Source organism: Passer montanus, unplaced genomic scaffold (assembly GCF_014805655.1).
Source record: "Passer montanus isolate IOZ18808 unplaced genomic scaffold, ASM1480565v1 scaffold15, whole genome shotgun sequence".
NCBI classification, from domain to species: Eukaryota; Metazoa; Chordata; class Aves; order Passeriformes; family Passeridae; genus Passer; species Passer montanus.
In genome coordinates, this window is record NW_024362051.1 from 1,214,957 (window position 1) to 1,230,980 (window position 16,024).

At 46.3% G+C, this 16,024-nt stretch overlaps 1 protein-coding gene across 2 annotated transcripts in view; it reads right to left on the minus strand.

Annotated features, from left to right (window-relative positions):
• Nucleotides 1-11,209: 11,209 nt before the first annotated feature.
• The window catches only part of TENM2 (teneurin transmembrane protein 2), a 616,650-nt gene continuing 611,835 nt past the window's right edge, over nt 11,210-16,024 (minus strand). For both annotated transcript variants that reach the window (XM_039701625.1, XM_039701624.1), the window contains 2 exons: nt 14,380-14,510; nt 11,210-13,108 (listed from right to left, as the gene is read on the minus strand). In XM_039701625.1, coding sequence (XP_039557559.1) covers nt 12,347-13,108; nt 14,380-14,510 — 893 coding nt within the window. In that variant the 3' untranslated portion in view covers nt 11,210-12,346. The remainder of the gene's footprint in view (nt 13,109-14,379; nt 14,511-16,024) is intronic.

Consider the following 16,024-nt stretch of genomic DNA (forward strand, 5'->3'; position numbering starts at 1 on the left):
GGGTGACAGTGCCCACCCCGGGGCCCGGACCCTTCCTGGGCAGCCGCTGCCGGTGGAAGCAGCTATGAGGACGTGCCCTCCACGGCCCGCTCTCCCCACAGTCCAGTCGTTTCGGCTTGAACAGACGGCCCGTGACAGAATGTGACAGTAAAGCCGAGGCGGCCGTGAGCTGAGGCGGGTGGCGTGCCCGTGTGGCGTGAGGGCAGCTCGGAGTGGCGCTGTCCCTGGTGAGCACCGGCCCGCGCCGGGCTCTGCTGCCCAGGGACGGGGAAAAGCGAGGAGTTCTGTGGAGCTGCAGCTATTGAAACAGCAGAATGGAGCAGGGATCCCTGCCAAGCGCAGCGGTGGAAAAGGAAACTGGAGGATGGGAAGAGGGGAGCCTCGAAGGGCTGGAGAGGAAAAGTGAAAAAGACAATTAGAAATAACATCTCACTTTTGTGGCAGATTTTGTAGGATTTTTTTTCTTTCAGGCTTTCTGACAGCCTGCTGGGAGTCAGAACTGCTAATTCTCTGGAGGCCAAAACAGAATGTGGTAGCAGTTGGCTGGTGAAGTGGTTGAGCAGGGAAGAAAATGAAGACAAGTAAAACTGAAAGTGAGGCATTTGGAAAATAGCCTGGTTTAACCCCATTTTATCTGAAGCCAGACTTCGTGTGGGCTACTGGGGCTAAATAAGTTGCTTTTATGAACAGTCCTATATACAAAGTTTTTAAATTAATAATAAGTGAAGACTAAATGAATAAAAACTGTTTCTGTCCACAACTCCAAGTGGGCCCTGTGGTTTCTCTCCAGGGAGCAGTGGGGAGCAGTGGGAGCAGTGGGAGCACTGGGAGCACTGGGAGCAGTGCCGCTCCAGCGAGCAGACCCTGGACCCGTGCCAGCCCAGGGCACTGCATTTCTGCAGGGCACAGAGCTACCCACTGCGGCTGATAGTTTCTCTTTTCTGCTTTTAATTTCGTGGATAATGGTGTTTCTCTCTTTGTAAAACTCTCAGCAAAAGTGCTCAAGACATTTCAAAAGGGGAAATGTGGCAATAGGAAAAAAAATCAGCAGCAACCAATGGTTTTAAATATTACAAGAGAAGTAAACAGCAAAGTCATAACAAATTATTGTGTATTTTCATGGTCCTGCATTTGTGGTCTTATTCCAGCACAGAGATACTTATAAAAGGCATGTTTATTTTAAAGCTTTTATTTTTCAAATTTTTGGAGCATATTTAGAGCATGTAGCAAAAGGCTTTATGAAAAGAAGCTGACCAAATACCCTTTATTTTCCAGATGTCATCAGCTCTATTTAGGAAGAAAGTAATTGTGTACATTTTTAAAATGTAATTGCTTTTGAAATAAATACCTCAGAAAATATTTGCAGGTAGTTCTGACTCAAGTCAAAAGATTTTATTTGTCCACTCCTCTTTATTCATTAACTCAGAGAAAAAGCCCAACCTGTCATTGAACCATATGAATTTATAAATGTAATCAGGAATGTGCATATGGTGACTTACTCCCTTTTACCACTTGCATTCACAACAAAGGAATTCAGCGTTATCAGAGTCTGTTTGAACTGTAAAACAATAAACAAACAGGTGATTGTTTTCTCATGAGCAAAGAAGAAGGTTTGGTTTGTAGGTAAGCTCTTAGCTATGCGAAAAGGAAGAGCAGAGCAGAGAACAAAGTCTACAGAAAACTATTTTTTTTTTGCCCTGGGGTCAACATCTCCAACATGACCTCATGTGCTGCAGCTCCCGGTCCCACCAGAGTCCACAGCAGGCTGGTTACAAACTGCCCCGCAACAGGAGCTGCCTTTATCTGCTGCTGGTCTCTGTTTTAGAGGAGCTGGATGCTTGATACTCGGGTTTCTTTTTTCCTAATACATTCAGAAGTCTCTAATTTTGTACTCGACACCTGAAGCTCTGTTCTTAATTGAGTGCAAATAACAAAAACTCAAAGGTGAAAAGTGGCTGAGGCACAGTATTGGTCTCTTAACCAACACCTTCAGATATCTGAAGCAGGAGGAAAAAGGTGTTTAAATTCAATTACCAGAAAGCAATTGCATTTAGCTAAAATACTACATTTTATTTAAAACCTCCAGTATTTTTCAACTTGAAACACAGTATCATTTCTGTGGAGACCTCCCTTACTGTTCTAGAAAGCCTCTTCCCTATCCTGCCCACCCCCAAACTGTATGTCAATATTTTTCCGTTTCCAAATGGAATTTTTTTTTTTTTAGAAAGGTCAAAGACCGGGTTTGGAGCAATGGAATGTTGCACTGTGGAAGTAACCTGAAGCCTTCCTGCTTTCAGAAGCTGTTTCCAGCCCAGCAGGAAGAGCAGAGGTGCCCAGGAGACAGGGAAGAGGGCACACAACCTGCTGTACTTTCAGTACCAACATGAAAGGGATTTTCTGTAAACACTGGCAAAGCCTCGTCATTGTTTTCTTTCAATCTGCTCCTTAAAACACCCATTGCTGGAGGCCTTAAACAAAAAGAAAAGGCAGCTGACATCCGCAAAGCCATCCTGTTGCTGAGGCAGGTGCTGGCTGCACCATGCCCGGTGTCCCGCTGGCCCCAGCACCCCTGGTTCCACACGAGGCATCTGTCCCTGTGTCCCTGTGTCCTTGTGCTCAGGGCACAGGGCTGCCCCACACAGGGCAGCGAGGCCAAGCAGGGATGTGAGGGATGGGGAGGGTCACAGCTTCCTGTGGCCAGGTGACCATTAAATACCGGCTATTGAATAGGACCAGTACAGCAGCTGGGTTTCCCAGTACACCAGGGAACCTGCTGGTTGGATTCCTGTATGTTTTGTCTTCTTGAAAGTGGTCATAAGAGGTTTCTGACTAGTTTGTTTGTGAAACAAGATGTAGTAGAACCACATGGATTCATTGAGGGTGGAAAAGACCTTTAAGGTGGCCAAGTCCCCAGTGGTGGGGCCATCACACAGGGCTGTTATGACCCGGGGACAGTCCCCAGCCACTCCTGACTCGGGGCTCTACCAAGCCACGGGTCAATATTTACACTGGTGCAAATGTTCAGGCCATCCCCTGCCATGGGCAAGGCTGGCTCTATCAGGGCAGCATCCTTGCCAGCATCCTTAACAGGGCAGGAAACCCTCTGTCAGCCGAGCTCTGCCTCGGGAGGACAGGATACATTGCAGGACACCTTTGACAGCTCTTGTGATTGCTGTCACAAACACGTCACCTGGCTACGGGTTTACTCTGTGCTGCCTTCCCAATCCTTGGCACTTTGTACACCTGCATCAAGATCTTTATCTTTCAGCAAACAAGCCTGCAGTGAGGGAATAAATTCCTGACTATGACCTTTGGATGCTCAGATTTTTTTTCACCTATGAACAAAACAGTAAAAGGTGGATTTTTACCCAAAATAACCCTTATCTCTGTTGCTTTATTGAGCCCTTTTGTGCCCACTGGAAGCAATGCCATCATGCCTCGACATTGCTGGGAAGCTCGGGTGTCTGTGTTCCCAGAGTGTGTGGATCTGCTTTGTCACAGGCTCTAGGAGCTGAGTGTGTCTGTGAATCTTCTCCCTTGCAATAACTGGGAGCTGCTTAACCCATCTGGGAGACCACCCCGGTGAAACCAGAGCTGTTCATGCCTGGCTGTCCCCTGCAGGGCATCAGCAGCTCTCGGCAGCTGCCACCCAGATGTCACCCAGGTGCCACCCAGGTGTCACCGAGCCCTCAGGAGTGGCCGTGGGGCTGGCACTGAGCTCCTCAGCAGAGGCAGGCAGGTCTGCCCTCAGCTGCCAGCCCTGGCCCTGCGGATGGGAATGAGGAATGGGGCCAGTCACTCCTTGTTATAAAAGTTTAAAGATCATGGTTAATAAATTTCCATCAACCTGTCATGGAGATCACGTCTGGCAGAAAAACGAATTGTTTTGGTATGTATTGCTTTTATCACTGGCTCGTTATTTGCTCAGAAGTCAGGGAGAGCTCCTCCCACCAGCGGGATTGTCCTGGTCACATATCAACTCCCAAGCCTCCACCTTTCTGCCCTGCGAATGAGAACTTTGGCATTCCTGCCGGAATGACGCGTGGCTGCCCGAGCGAGGGGCCCGTGCCCCGGCGGTGTCCCGCAGCAGCGGGCGGGACAGCGGGACAGCAGCGGGCACCGCGCTCCTCGCACCGGGCGTGACCCTTCGCTGCGAGCACGAAGGGAATTCCTTGGGACAGAAATGTGCCCATTGCGGTGGCACTGCTAACGCACCCTGAGCTGCCCAAATGCCCCGGTGCCACCGCGGTCCCCAGGCCCAGCGGGGAGGGATCGGCGGAGCGGCACCGCCGCCGCTGGCCCCGCCGTGTGCCGGGGCCGGGCGAGCCCAGAGACTGGGCTTTGCCAGCACGGTTTGCGTTCCCCACCCGGCAGATGGGGCTTTCCTCGCCTCACCCTGCGGTGCGAGGGCTGCGCGCTGCAGCTGGGCCTTCCGTGCTCCGGCAGGGCGAAGGAGCAGGGCCAGCGGCCTGGCCAAGGGACAGGGGCCGTGGTCCCTCTGTGGCACTGCCTGGCCAAGGGACAGGGGCCATCGTCCCTCTGTGGCACTGCCTGGCCAAGGGACAGGGGCCATGGTCCCTCTGTGTGGGAAGTGGCCGGCCGAGGGACACTGGGCTGTCCCCGCGGGCAGGCTGCTGCTGCTGGGACAGGAGCCAGGTGCCTTGGCAGCCTGTCCTGCTGCCTGGCAATCTGTCCAGCCGCACGTCCGCAGCTGCCGAGGGTTGCCTTGGGGGTCGGTGGAACAGGGTCAGGTCCGAGCAACAAAAGAACCGTGGACATCCCTGTGAGCTGCAGGGATGCAGCCCGGAGGGCCGAGGGAGCTGGCTGATGGCCCTGCCAGGCTGGCTGGCAGTGCCATGGCAACTGGGGCAGGTTCGAGGCAGAGCAGCTGATGAACCAGAGGGTCTTCTGCCACCCAGGGGCACAGGCTGGAGAGAGGGGCTGCTTGGACCCTCATGAGGACTGGCAAAAGAAGTTTAGAGTCCTGTACCTGGGAGGAACAACCCCAAGCACCAGTCGGCGCTGGAGGCCAGCCAGATGTAAAGGTGTTCTTTTTCCAGAAAAGGACCTGCAGGACAAGGAGTTGATCCTGAGCCTGCACTATGTTTTTGTGGCAGAGAGAGCCAGCAGCACCTTGGGCTGGGTTTGCCAGGGCATCACCGAGGGGCTGAGGAGGTGATCCCTCCCCTCTGCTCAGCACCAGTGAGGTGTGGCTGGAGTGCTGAGTCTGGCTCTGAGTGAGCAGTGTACAAGACATGAACGTACTGGAGAGAGCCCAGCAAAGGGCAGTAAGGTGGTGAAGGGACAGGAGCATCTGAAACAGTGGGAGGCTGAGGGAGCTGAGGCTGTTCAACCTGGAGAGGAGGTGGATTGGGGTGATCTACTAATTGTGTACGAGTATCCAAAGGGAGGAGTGATGACAAGAGAGCCAGGATTGTCTCAGTGGTGCCCACTGACATGGCAGAGGAAAAAGGCAAAGGAAAAAATACGGAGTTCTGGTTAAACAAGAAATACTGATTTTGCTGTAAGGCTGACTGAGCACTGAATAGGTTGCTAGTGCCAACCTTGAAGATATTAATATCTCAGCTGGACATGCTCTTAAAATGGAGTTGTCCTCACCTGTCCTGGGACACTCTGTAAGCAAAGAATGAGCTGGACTTCAAGCCCTCCAGCAGCCTCCACCCACACCAACCCCTGCTTTTCAATAAGGGCCCTGTGCTAAGTGTGAAAACTCTCCTCTCATGTGCTTTGTCCCAAGGTTTTTAATAACCTGCCTTCCCCTCCTGGACACAGACCAAGGCATTGAGATGGGGATGTTTTCTAAAAGATCACTCAGCCTTCACAGGCTAGCAGGAATCAGGTTTTTATTCTCTCCAGAGAACTTCTGACAGATAAAAAAGTCTGATTTATCAAATAGTGCCTGTTGAGTCAGTGACTATTGCCAACAACTAAAAATGAGATTGCTGATTTATAACACTAATATTTCTTAATATTTTACTTTCATTTATGTGATGGCTGCAGCTAGTGGAGTTTGAGGACAGAGAGGTATTTGACACAGTCACAAGGCCTGGGTTTTAGCAGCATAGTCAGTGGCACAGCCCGGAGTCCTGCTGGCCGATTTTCCTTTTGTATGCAACCACCAAATTAGACTAAAGCCTGCCAAAAGCTGTCATCTAAAGATGAAAAACTTCTGTAAATACAATTTCTCCAATAGCAATGCTGCTGAGCTGCTGCTGCAGAGCACGGACAGCATTACAGAGCACTGCCTGCCACCTTTAGTACTCATGATGGCTTAACTGCCACTTCTATTGTAAATCCTATTTGTTAAGGATTTATAAATTGGCTGCATTCATTTGCTTGTCTGAAAGTTGGCACACAGCTCTCTCCCGTGGTGTTTTTACCACATTTTGCTTTATTACTTGCTTTTTTTGTCCTCCTCCTCAGCTCAGAAGTAGCCTGACTGAAACCATTAAATCCTCCTAAGATGCTACACAAGTATTTTAATGAACAAGGACATGAGGGGAAGACTAACCTGTGACATAAGATGTGTGTTTTGAAGAGCAACACTGCAGCAGGTGTGGGGAAGCCTGGGCAGGGCTGGTGGTACCTGCTGAGCTCCAGGTGAACTGGAGCAGATGGGTGGGTGCAGGGCATCTGCTGGGCACTGCCTCTTGCCCCTGGTGCAAACCCCACGCTCAGCAGGTTAGAAGAGGCTCCTGGAGCTGGTGGTGGAGAAGGCTGGGCAGCCTGCAGGGTGCTGGCAGGCAGACCCCAAACTATGTGTGGGAGAGGCTGGCAGGGTCCAGTCCCTGCCTTCCCTGCCAAGCTGTTTTCTTTTTCTTGCTGGTCATCTGGCTGCATGCCTGGCTTGGGTACCTGAGCACATCACACAGGTGCCTCCACCTCTGTGGTTTTGCTTATTTTTGGTGATTGCGGTGGAGAGGCTGAGCTGACACAGTGAGCTATCAGTCAGCTGAGATTAAAATGATCAGCTTAACCCCTGAGTGTGATGGGCCCTGCTGTGAGGGTGCTGCAAAGCATTCTGTATCTGTATTTGTGTGACCCAGTCTCAGCTGCTTGTTACATGCCACTTGCTCTTCCCAGCAGCTCAGGTAATCACCTGCCAGGTGTTGCTGCTGTAGACACACACAGCTCATGATCACAGCTCCAGCTGTGCCCAGCCCTGTGCTGCTTTTAACCCATTTGTGCTGGGTTAGGCAGAAGCAGAAAAGGCTTTATGAATGCAGGGGAGGTGGTGCTTTGACACTGGCAATGGTATTTGCCTTCCTGGAGCTCTTAGTCATGCTCAAATGTTGCTGTGCTCATTGTGGAGATGACAGATATACAGAGGAGTAAGACAGAATTGTTCTGATATTATTGACCTGACTGAGCAGTAACAGCATGCAATATATATCTGTATGTTGGTACAACCAGCAGCAGAGCCTTCACAGACAGACCCTGCCCCATGGAGCCACCTGCTCATGCTCCTTTACTGCTTTCTGTGGGCCCAAAGTGGCTCTAAGGCTCTGAGATCTTGCTGCCAATTCAGAGATGTGCAGAGTAAAAAACCTTTTGCAGCTCTGTCAGCATCTGCTGACCCTCTTCTATAGCACAGCCCTTGGAACTTGGTGCCACAGGGGTAAAGAAGTGAGTTTGCTTCCAGAGGAGTGACAAGTTTCAAAAGCAGTGAGTACTGTTTAAACTAAGTAATCCTTGTAAATAAAGAATTTTTATGATGCAGGCTGTACTGAAAGATGCTGGGAAGGAACTTTTATTGTTGGCAGAAGAGTTCAGAGGCAGCTCAGAGGCAGAGAGGTCCTGGTACCACTTCATTACATCTGCCTTATTTTGTAAGGTAAAATTCCCCCTTTGAACTGAGTCACAGTTCAAAGGTCACCTGAGTTTATGACTGACCTTCATGTGGGGTTCTTGAGCAAGATCACCAGATGAACACAGGACGGTACAACTCAGTGAGTGAAACCTTTGCCTTTGGAGTTTCTTAGGGCTGTACCCTCACGGCTGTGTGTTGAAGATATTCCCATGTTTGATCATTATTGAGTGCTTATTTGAGAACTGTTGTGAGTCAGTTGTCAAAGGCATGAACCTTACAGAAATGACAGCACAAAACACTTAATGCAAATTATTCAAAGGCAGTCAATCCTGATGTGGTTTTCTTGGACTTTTAAACAGAAAATGACCAACAAACATGAAGAGCCTTGGAAGGCTGTCATGGTCATGTTCAGGGCAGGTGAGGGATATCTGGCTCTTCTGTTCTTACAGCAGTGATGAACCTGGACTACGTGAAGATCAGGGACTTGGCTTACAGAGGTGTTGGCACAGTCCTTCCTATCAGGAAGTTTCTGAGAGGCTGCATTTCCCAAGGGATGGGAGGCGAAAACTGGAAGTGCCAGAGCCAGGCTCCCATGCAGGTTTCAGTCTGTCTCTGTGCACTCTCAGAGACCTAGTGTGTGCTCTTGTGTCAGCCACTGCACTAGAGGTAGCAAAAAACCCAAAAAAGCCTAAGTGGTTCCTTCCCTTTATTTACTCCCATGAGAGTTTTGTGGATGCACTGGTCTGGCCCAGCTTTGGGAGGAATGTCTGTGTGTGCCTTAATTCAAGATAACCAGCCCCTAAGGAAGGCTGACAGGGCACTGCTGGGCACTGCTGTGGGCAAGGCAGTGTCAGCAGGCAAAGGCTGGTACCTCTGGATGTCTCATTGGCAGAGCTGCCATCATGTGGCCAAAGTGCCACCGGTGCCACCTCGAGAGGCAGAACAGCCGTGGTGGAGAGGAGCAGGCTGTGCTGAGACACGTGCCACACCCACAGCCAGCCCACTCTTTGGGATAAGTCAGGAAACAAAACATGTTTTTTTCCAAGCTGAAATGCAAAGTTATAAATACTAAATTCCTTCAGTTACAGCAATCCGATAAGGAAAAAAAGAAAATGTACTCTAATGCTGATTTTCCATCTGGTTTTAGCATCAAACAGAAGCCTATTCTTGTCCTGCTCTCTCTACAAACAAGAGAGCAGCTTGCACTCAGATGAGCTGGGAGGGCAAACCCCTGCTCATGGTATTTAGGCTGCCTGAGCTCGTGGTCTGTGCCTTCCCACATCCAGGAGTGCTTTCCAGGCCAGGTCCTTTGATGGGTGCCCTTGCTCTGTCCTGGTCACAGTGCTGCTGGGGACACAGACACAATGTCACTGCTAAAGCCACCACTTAACTACTCCCTATTAAGAATAATCCAGTTCACATCTCCTTGGCAGTGCTTTAGGTTAAGCATCTATTACATATGGAAAAGTGTAGCAAGGAAAAGAGGAAAAGCAAGAGCTTTGAGAGGAACGGGAGATACCAGTCTGAGGTGGGGAAAGGGAAGGTGGTGGAAATAAAAAGGGAGAAACAGATACTTCAAGAAATGGGAAACCCAGATGGGACCACAGGAGAGCTGGCCATGGCCACACCAGCCCAGTTATCTGCCTCATTTGTTAAGTGAAAACTCTTTAGAATGGGCTCTACCAGTTAGCTGGTTTTTCCAGACATGAGAGAATTTAGCTCTTTTGTCATAATTACAAAAAATACAGCAATTCTTCCAATCTCTTTGGTGCACCACACAAGGTTCTCTAAGTCACTGGACACAGTGCAGTTTACTTGCCAAAAGAACAGGCTGGGTAGCCCATGTAGAGAGTGTCTGTATGGGAACACAGGGAAAGTGAAGTGCAGAGCTGAGGGGCAGAGCTGGGAATGACCTTGGTCAGGCCCAGCATAATGCTAAGCTGGGCCTAAGAGCTCAAGTGTATTGCTGGGGCTTTGGAAACTACAGCTAGCCCTGGGGCAGTGATCTCTGGTGAGAATTTAGCAGCATCTCCCAAAACTCTCTTTAAGAACATCCTGATGGTGTGTGTTAGTTGCAAAGGAGATGAATAGGGAGTGCATCCCCTGAAATTTGTTACATCTCTTCTGATAGTCATTAATATTCAAAGGATGCTTCCCTTTTAGCTTAACTGAGTTCCCTTTTGAAGTAGCAGAATCTCCAGTTCTGAAGAGTTTTAGCTTTAGGAGAATGGTAACAGAATGAAGGACACTGGGGACTGTGCAACAGGTTCTCATTTCAATGCTCTGAAACTGCAAAAAAAATTCTATCCCAAAAGATGAGCTAAGCAGCTTACCAGGACAGGGCCAGGTAATCCAGACAAATTGCAATAATGCAAAATGTCTCTACTTCATGATTTCATGTTTTATTCCCCCATTTTAAAAAACACTTCCTTAAGAGATTTCACTTGTAAAGAACAAAATAATAATGTAACAGCGCTCCAAGTCCTTCAGCAAAGAAAAACACCTGCAGTGATGGACAATCAGGACTTCATCTGAAAATGCAGCCAGACTTCATCTTCAGAGGGTGAGTAGCAGGGCTGGGGGTGCCTGTGGGGTGCACAGGTAGGTGTGACTCCCAGTGGAGTGGGGTGGCTCTCGTTTGCACAGAAAAATGAGACACGCTTTCTCAGTGCTCCAGGTGCTGCACCACACAGGCACTGAACTGCTCGGCTTTAAAAACGCCCTGGAGTGAATTTATGCCCATAATCAGCTCGAGCATCTCTGTTGCTATCATGAATCATTAAAAACCTCATTTGCAACCCCAAAAGCAAAACTGTTCTCAAAATTAAGTAGAGCTCCCCAGCTACATCCTTAAATGAGATAAAAGCGGCAGGGCTCTGGGTGATGGATGGCTCCCTTTTATCATCACCAGGAGTGACTGTTTGCTTAGGAGAGGGTCTTTGATCTTACCTCCCATTTTTAAATGTGGTAGAAATAAGCAATCTCCCAAAGAAGACAGATTTCATGGAGACTTCCTGGCTCACAGCACAGCCTTGCATGTTCCACTTAATATTATGTTACTACATTTTCAAACTGTTTAGAGGTTACTTCAGTGCAATTAAACTAATTCCAGAATTGAAACACAGCAGTTTGAGGGCTGCTAGTCATGAGGTGCAGAAAGGGCATTCCTAAAGCATTTATCAATTTTGTCCTGTGTCCTAAGCAGATTTTTGGGTGATGTGTGTGAAGGACTTTTTGCTTACCCAGAGATCAAAGGACCAGCCCCCTGCAGGATCCATTGAACCACAGGAAGTCATTTCCACATACAAAATGCTGTGTGCATTAGAAACAGCCAGACAAGAATCGCTTTTACAAGATTTTGCAATGGAAGACAACTAATTCACAGGAGTTTTAGAGACTTTATTTATGTATAAACAATTTAAACACTTTGCCATAAATTATCTTTGCCTGTCTCTAGTCTTTGCTTAGCAGCAAATTAAAATTAATATAAAAACTCAATGAACAATTCATACATGTATATTACAAAAAAGTTCTTGTACCAAAGTTCTTATTAGACTTTTTTTTTTCCTTTTTTTGTTTTTTTTTTGTGGTGACCGTAATGTGATTGTCTCAGTTTCTCGACCAAACAAACACACTAATAATTTTTAAATCTGAAACAGTGATTGTGCCTTCTGGCTGATGTATGTACAGGGTGATCTGATGTGGTGCCCATTTGCAATAGTGTAACACAATGCCCACAGCTCTACTGGAACTGATACCAACAAACTACTGAATCTAAACAGACTACACCCTGTAACTGTGTTATACTGTCCACAATGGAAATCTTCAAAGACAAACAGAGTATGAATTTTTTTTATCTGTAGTGATTTATAGCCACCATTTTGAATGTAACTTTACACTCTGCCCTCTTTGAATAAGTTAAGCTTCAGGCCAGACAAGTGGAGGGTCAGAGTGCAAGTGTGGTTTTGTTACTTTTAAATATATTTTCCTTTCCTATTTCCAGTGCGCTCTCACTTGCATTTCATTTGTCCTCCATTCGCTACACACAAATCACCCCAAAGTCATGTTTTAAATGCATCTGTATTTTGCTTTAAATGAAAACCTCTTGGATATTTATCAAACAAGCAGTCTGAATCATCTGTGTTTCATCAGCTGGTTAGTGAAAGTGGCCCACTTGGATTTCTTAGTTTGCTCACGTGTGAATGGAGTGAGGTAATACAATACGAGGCCTTCTTTTTGTTTTTCTTTAGACCCAGAACAAGTGGGTAATATTTCAGGGGTACTTTTTAATTTGTACGGTTAAGAGTTTTCAGTCTGGCTTTAGTCCACTTCAGGATGTGGTTTTTAATCACTTGAACAGTAGCATTTAACTCAAAAAATATGAGCTTTTTTGCCACTTACTATCCCAGAGTAGCTCAGCCTAGTGCCCCCATTTAGGTCTTCATCTCCTTAGGAGAGGAGATAACAGTTATGACTACTGATTCATCCAGCAAAGGATGACAGCAGGTTAATTTGTTACCTCTTTCCCATTTCATTCTGTCTTAAAAACTGGATGTTGCTGCTACTGTCTGCTAGCTCTGGGTACTGCTCCACGGGCAGGACATAATATCCCTCGTAACCTTGAACCCTTCCCGTGCTGAGGAGCTGCTGCCTCTCTCCGTCTGTCCATACGCGGCTGCCCTCGCGTCCGTCCCGCGCCTTCTGCTGCTCCTTGGCCCAGGCGGCGGCCAGGGCCCGCTGCCGAGCCTGGTCCAACACCCTGGCCTTCTCCTCGTCCAGCGCGTCGGTGGTCAGTCCGTAGCGGATGTTGATCAGCAGGGTGGAGTACTGAAACTCAACATTGGTAAACCTTCGAGTCCTGCCGCTGACGAGGAGCGTGGGCTGCGAGACGGTGACGTTGATGCCGCTGTCCAGGACCTTCCTCCCGCTGGTCATGGCCAGGGTGACCAGGTCGCTGTCGGCCGAGCCGACCTTCACGAAGTAGTGGGTGTCCTTGCCCTCGATGCTGTAGTGCATCTTCTCCAGGTAGTGAGCGCCGTTCAGGACGGAGGCGATTTTCCTGCTGTCGTCTGTGGCGATGCTGGAAACACCAGTGGTTACACGGCCTTCCTTCACGGCAAACATGACTCCTTTCCCCACGATGGGAGTGCTTGTGGCAAACCAGTGGCCTGCTTTTTCTCTGATTTTGGCATGTAATCTTTTAGATATGACCTGTCCCTCCAGAGCCATGAAAGCCTGGTTGTGTCGTTCTGTCGTCTGCTGCACTCCTGTAATTAGCTGGGGAAAGCAGAACAGAACAAAAAAAACACCAAAGAAGATGCAGATCTGAACGTACTCATTTCAGAGACCAATAATGATCTTTGCTTTGCTTTTTTAAAAGAAAGACATGCAGAGAAAAATTCTACACTTTGAAAGACCGCCCTCAGTTTTCCATCTATCTATCTATCTATCTATCTATCTATCTATCTATCTATCCATCCATCCATCCATCCATCCCTCCATCCACCCACATCTTGTTCAGAAGCAGGTAAATACTCATTCAGTAAATCACCTTGCCACCTGTAAGACCAAATAAAATACTTCTCAGCACCCTCTGCAGCATATATGCACTGCACATTTCAAATTTGGCCAATCATATAATGCCCAGTAGAAGAATAAGAAAGGCCCAAGTCTAGCACAATTTTAATCAGAGCTGAAAACAAACAGAATCAATGTATTAAAAGGTAGCATTTAACTTGTGGACACTTTTCCCCAGAGATTCAACAAGTAAATATAACTAAAAGGCTTATGAATATAAGCTTTTTTGTAAACAGATGAAATTTGGGCCCAAAAGCACCAAAGCAATTCCTGAAGAGGGGGTTGAGACTCTCAAATGACTTGGAAACCTGGGAAAGTGGTATGTTTAGGTTTATATGATTATTTTTGTTGTATTACCACAAAGATGAAATAAACTTAGCAAAGAGTAGCTTAGGAATTGGCCTGGTACTCTTCTGAATTTTATTAAATGGGCTGGAATTTATTATAAAGTTAAACCCACATACTGCTGTCCACCCTTAACCTGACAAGTACAAATGCTGTAACTGAAGTTAAATGGAGTAGCACATAAAAACCTCTAACTAGAAAAATGAAAAAAAATGGTAAGAAAACCTCTTGCAGGGTGAGAAGTAGAACCCTTTTTTACCAGTAAAACAAGTACCAACCTAAGTTTATTGGAACACATTATTAGGATGGTTTTACCAAAGGTACAACAGATGATAAATTACCCTGACAAAGTCTCCCTTTGTCATTGCTAATCAAGTTAATCGAGTTACAACTTGTTAATCAAGGAATAACTCAATAAAAGACAAACTAATGACACTGTAATTATGATAACAACAGAGGCTGGCAAGAAAGGCATATGTTCATTAGTATAAAATGTAGCTATACTCACTTCACTTTACACTGAATTAAGTGCTTGGCCTTCTGCTGTAACTACAGAAGAGCCAGTGATTCCATCCATAGAGTGGGGCAAATTTATCAAAAAAAAGTAATTTAATCTTTCTGCCTACCTGTCCATTTTCACACGCTTGACTCTCAGACAGCTCATATGGTGGTGACACAAAGTACATTTTTGCTCTAGGGAAACCAGGAATGATGTTGCTAAGCTGAAATCCAAACATCACCAACCAGCTCTTGACATCTAAAAATTGAAAGAAAACAGCTAAGTGAGAAACACATGTGTTTAACAAATAAAGGAAATTAAAAAAATAGGAAAACCATCTTTGACTTCCTTAATTTCAAGTACCAACTGAAGTCACAATTAAATCATCAGGGATATACCAGCTCTTTCATTATTTTCCATTAGAGCACATGAATTATCCAAATATTTTATAGTATACAGTACTTGTTCCATCTCTGACACCTTCTGATATGGCTACTATATGTAACCTATAAACTGTATTGTATAATGATATATTATTAGGTGAACACTCTAAAAACATCTGCAAAGTCCTTTGGGGAAAGACATGGCTTCTCTTCTGCGTCCTACTTCCATCAGCTGTCATCAGGTCTCAGGAGGCTCCATTAAAAGCAGTGAGAAGCTGGATTTGTAAATCAGATACCTAAATTTAGACAATAAAAATATCCTCCCCATCCCTCCAGGGAAAGCAGGAGCTCTGTGGGAGTGTTACAGCTCAGCTCTGAGGTAAGCCTCAGCAAGTTCCAGATGTGGGTTCAACCACGAAAACTCTATCCTCAGATCTAGCTGTAAAAGCTAAGAAAGTAAGTTAATAACAGTAATTCTCACTCTGCAGGTATTAGGAACTAATTATGTATTTTAGTTATCCAAATGATAACTCTTTTAACAAAAAAGAATCCATGACCTCATTTTACATTTCCTGTTTCCAGAATTCATGATAATTTTTGCTTAAAAATCTTTCCTGTCTTTCCCAGGAGATCTCTCCTCACTGGCCTACAGTGGCTCCTGATGCTGCTATTGCCACTTCTGTGAGCTGAGCTATTGCAAAGCCTGGTTTCCCCAAAAATCTTTTTTTTTCTTAGTATTTCTGACTCTCAAATAAGTAGTAAAATACTCTGCCTCTATGAGGTATCTGTATCCATCTCCCATCACACGGTGCTTACTGTTTTTTCCTGAACCTTTGGGCCACTCAGGGTTACTGCTCCTTGTAAGGCTTCAATTTTATTTTATGGTAAAATGGTATCTCCTGAACAATTCACTTCAGCTGCTCCAATTCCACAGAAACCAGAGGAGGACCTACATACAAAACAGTTACTATTTTGCTGACCTAATGTGCTTTGCAACACTGAACTTGCCACTGAAATTTGTTCTCAGCAAAACCGGTGAATAAAGCAATGTCAGGGGTTAACAGTAAGAACAGACTATGGGGGAGACTTTTTGGTGTTTTGTTTTGTTCTCTTTTTTTTTTTAAACTATGACAACAAAGGTGCCACCATAATCACTTCTTGTCTAAGATAATCTGTTCAGTCCTACAGCAACAAATATTTGCATCACTGATGAAGTATTTTCACAGACTACAAGGTGTGTGTTATCCCTATATGCAATTTATCTTATTCAATTTCATCCAGTGGATGGATAAATTAAATAAATACAATTTCAGAACATAGCAAAACATATTATGATGATGTTGAAAATCAAAATCAAAGGATAGTGGATGAAAATAGGACTTTTGTTGA